Source organism: Chiloscyllium plagiosum, chromosome 11, assembly GCF_004010195.1.
Source record: "Chiloscyllium plagiosum isolate BGI_BamShark_2017 chromosome 11, ASM401019v2, whole genome shotgun sequence".
In the NCBI taxonomy this organism is placed as follows: Eukaryota; Metazoa; Chordata; class Chondrichthyes; order Orectolobiformes; family Hemiscylliidae; genus Chiloscyllium; species Chiloscyllium plagiosum.
The window spans coordinates 54,832,785-54,834,942 of NC_057720.1; the positions used below are offsets into that span (position 1 = coordinate 54,832,785).

At 41.0% G+C, this 2,158-nt stretch overlaps 1 protein-coding gene across 1 annotated transcript in view; it reads right to left on the bottom strand.

The window, feature by feature from the left end:
- Positions 1-1,060: 1,060 nt before the first annotated feature.
- si:ch211-198n5.11 (methylcrotonoyl-coenzyme A carboxylase 2) overlaps positions 1,061-2,158 on the bottom strand; it is an 83,453-nt gene continuing 82,355 nt past the window's right edge. Inside the window, exon 13 of the mRNA XM_043699369.1 lies at positions 1,061-1,319. Coding sequence (XP_043555304.1) covers positions 1,236-1,319 — 84 coding nt within the window. The 3' untranslated portion in view covers positions 1,061-1,235. The remainder of the gene's footprint in view (positions 1,320-2,158) is intronic.

Below are 2,158 nucleotides of genomic sequence, written 5' to 3' on the forward strand. Positions count from 1 at the left end.
CCGTAGACATGCACACCAGATCCTTTTGCTGATCAATATTCCTAAGGGTTCTACCATTCACTGTGTAATTTCCACCTGTGCTTGACCTTCCAAATCATGTCACATTTGTCCAGATTAAAATCCCTCTGCCATTTTTCTGCCCATGCCTCCAACTAATCTATATCCTGTTGTATCCTTGGACAATCCTCCACACTATCCACAACTCCACCAATCCACCAATCCTTACATCATCTGCAAACTCACTAATAGACCAGCTAAATTTTCCTCCAAATCATTTACATAGATCACGAACAGCAGAAGTCCCAGCTGATCCCTGTGGAACACCAGTCACAATCCACCATTCCAAACAGTATCATTCCACCATTACTCTAAGTCTCCATCTTGCCAGCTCACCCCGATACAATATGACTTCACCCAGTCTGCCATGAGGGACCTTGTCAAAGGTTTTACTGAAGTCCATTTAGATATCAACTACTTTTCCCTCAACCATCGTCATCACTGTCGTAAAAAGCTTGATCAGGTTAATGAGGCATTATCTCCCCTGCACAAAACCATGTCTGTCGCTAATAAATCCATTTGCTTCTAAATGCGTATAGATCTTGCTTCTGAGGATCTTTTCCAATAATGTACCTACCACTGACGTGAGGCTCACAGGCTTGTAAAATTCCAGGATTATCTTGTTACTCTTCTTAAACAATGGGACAACATTAGCTATTCTCCAGTCCTCTGGGACCTCACCTGTGGCCAAAGAGGATACAAAGCTGTTTGTCAATGCTAGGGTTTTAACTCCTAACAGGCTGGTGAGCAATGGTCACTTCACTGAGACCACACTGTGCAGAAGCTGTTCTTTTGAGGTTAGAATTAGTACACATTGATATTGCACATGATTTGCAGCTGAAAGCAGTTGCGTTCTACCTGACATTATGATGTTTGTATTAATATGAAAATTACTCCATTCCCAACACTGAAACCTTGAATGGTTTGGGATACTAAGTACTTAGGTTGTTGCTGTAAGCCAGGCACACCTTTTGCAATAAACAAACAGGAACACTGTAGGATCAAGATAATGTTTATTTTTAATTAGCCTCTTTAAGAGCATATTAGCTAGATTGGTTCTTTGAGCATGCTCTGCAATACTTAATCACTATAAATAATATTTTAGCCTGTGCTGCTTTTCGTTACAGCAGCTGCTCATCTTTAATCATTGAGTTGGTGAAATGTGCCATTCTCCAAGTTTACATTCTCAGGACAGCATGTTTTTCTGGTTGTGAATGCAATCGAGGTTTCTGTTTGATGATATTTAGACACTGACCTATTACCTGTAATCAGAGACATTTCACAGTTAGATTCAATGTTCACAAGCACATTTCTACGTTTTGAAACCTTGCATTTGGTTAGTCAGTTAACAAATTATACTTTTCAAACCAGTGTCTGTAGTTGAAATCCAAACTTTGCAATAAGATTTTTTTTCAAAATATTCTGACTTGGAAATGTGTGCAGTTGTTCTATTTAGCTAGAGCTATAATGAAAAAAACTGGAAATGCACAACATGTCAAATACCTGTTTTTCAATCTACAGGCATTCAGAAAGTAAATCCTAAACTATAGAACTAGCACTGGCTAGCTCATAGAGTCATAGAATTGCACAGCATGGAAATAGACCCTTTGGTCCAACCTGTCCATGCCGACCAGATTCCCAACCCAATCTAGTCCTACCTGCCAGCACCCGGCCCATATCCCTCCAAACCCTTCCTATTCATATACCCATCCAAATGCCTCTTAAAATGTTGTAATTGTACCAGCCTCCACCACATCCTCTGGCAGCTCCTTCCATACACGTACCACCCTCTGTGTGAAAAGGTTGCCCCATAGGTCTCTTTTATATCTTTTTGCTCTCACCCTAAACCTATGACCTCTAGTTCTGGACTCCCCAACCCCAGTGAAAAGACTTTGTCTATTTACCCTATCCATGCTCCTCATAATTTTGTAAACCTCTATAAGGTCACCCCTCAGCATCCGATGCTCCAGGGAAAACAACCCCAGCCTGTTCAGCCTCTCCCTATAGCTCAAATCCACCAACCCTGGCAACATCCTTGTAAATCTTTTCTGAACCCTTTCAAGTTTCACAACATCTTTCCGATAGGAAGGAGACCAGAATT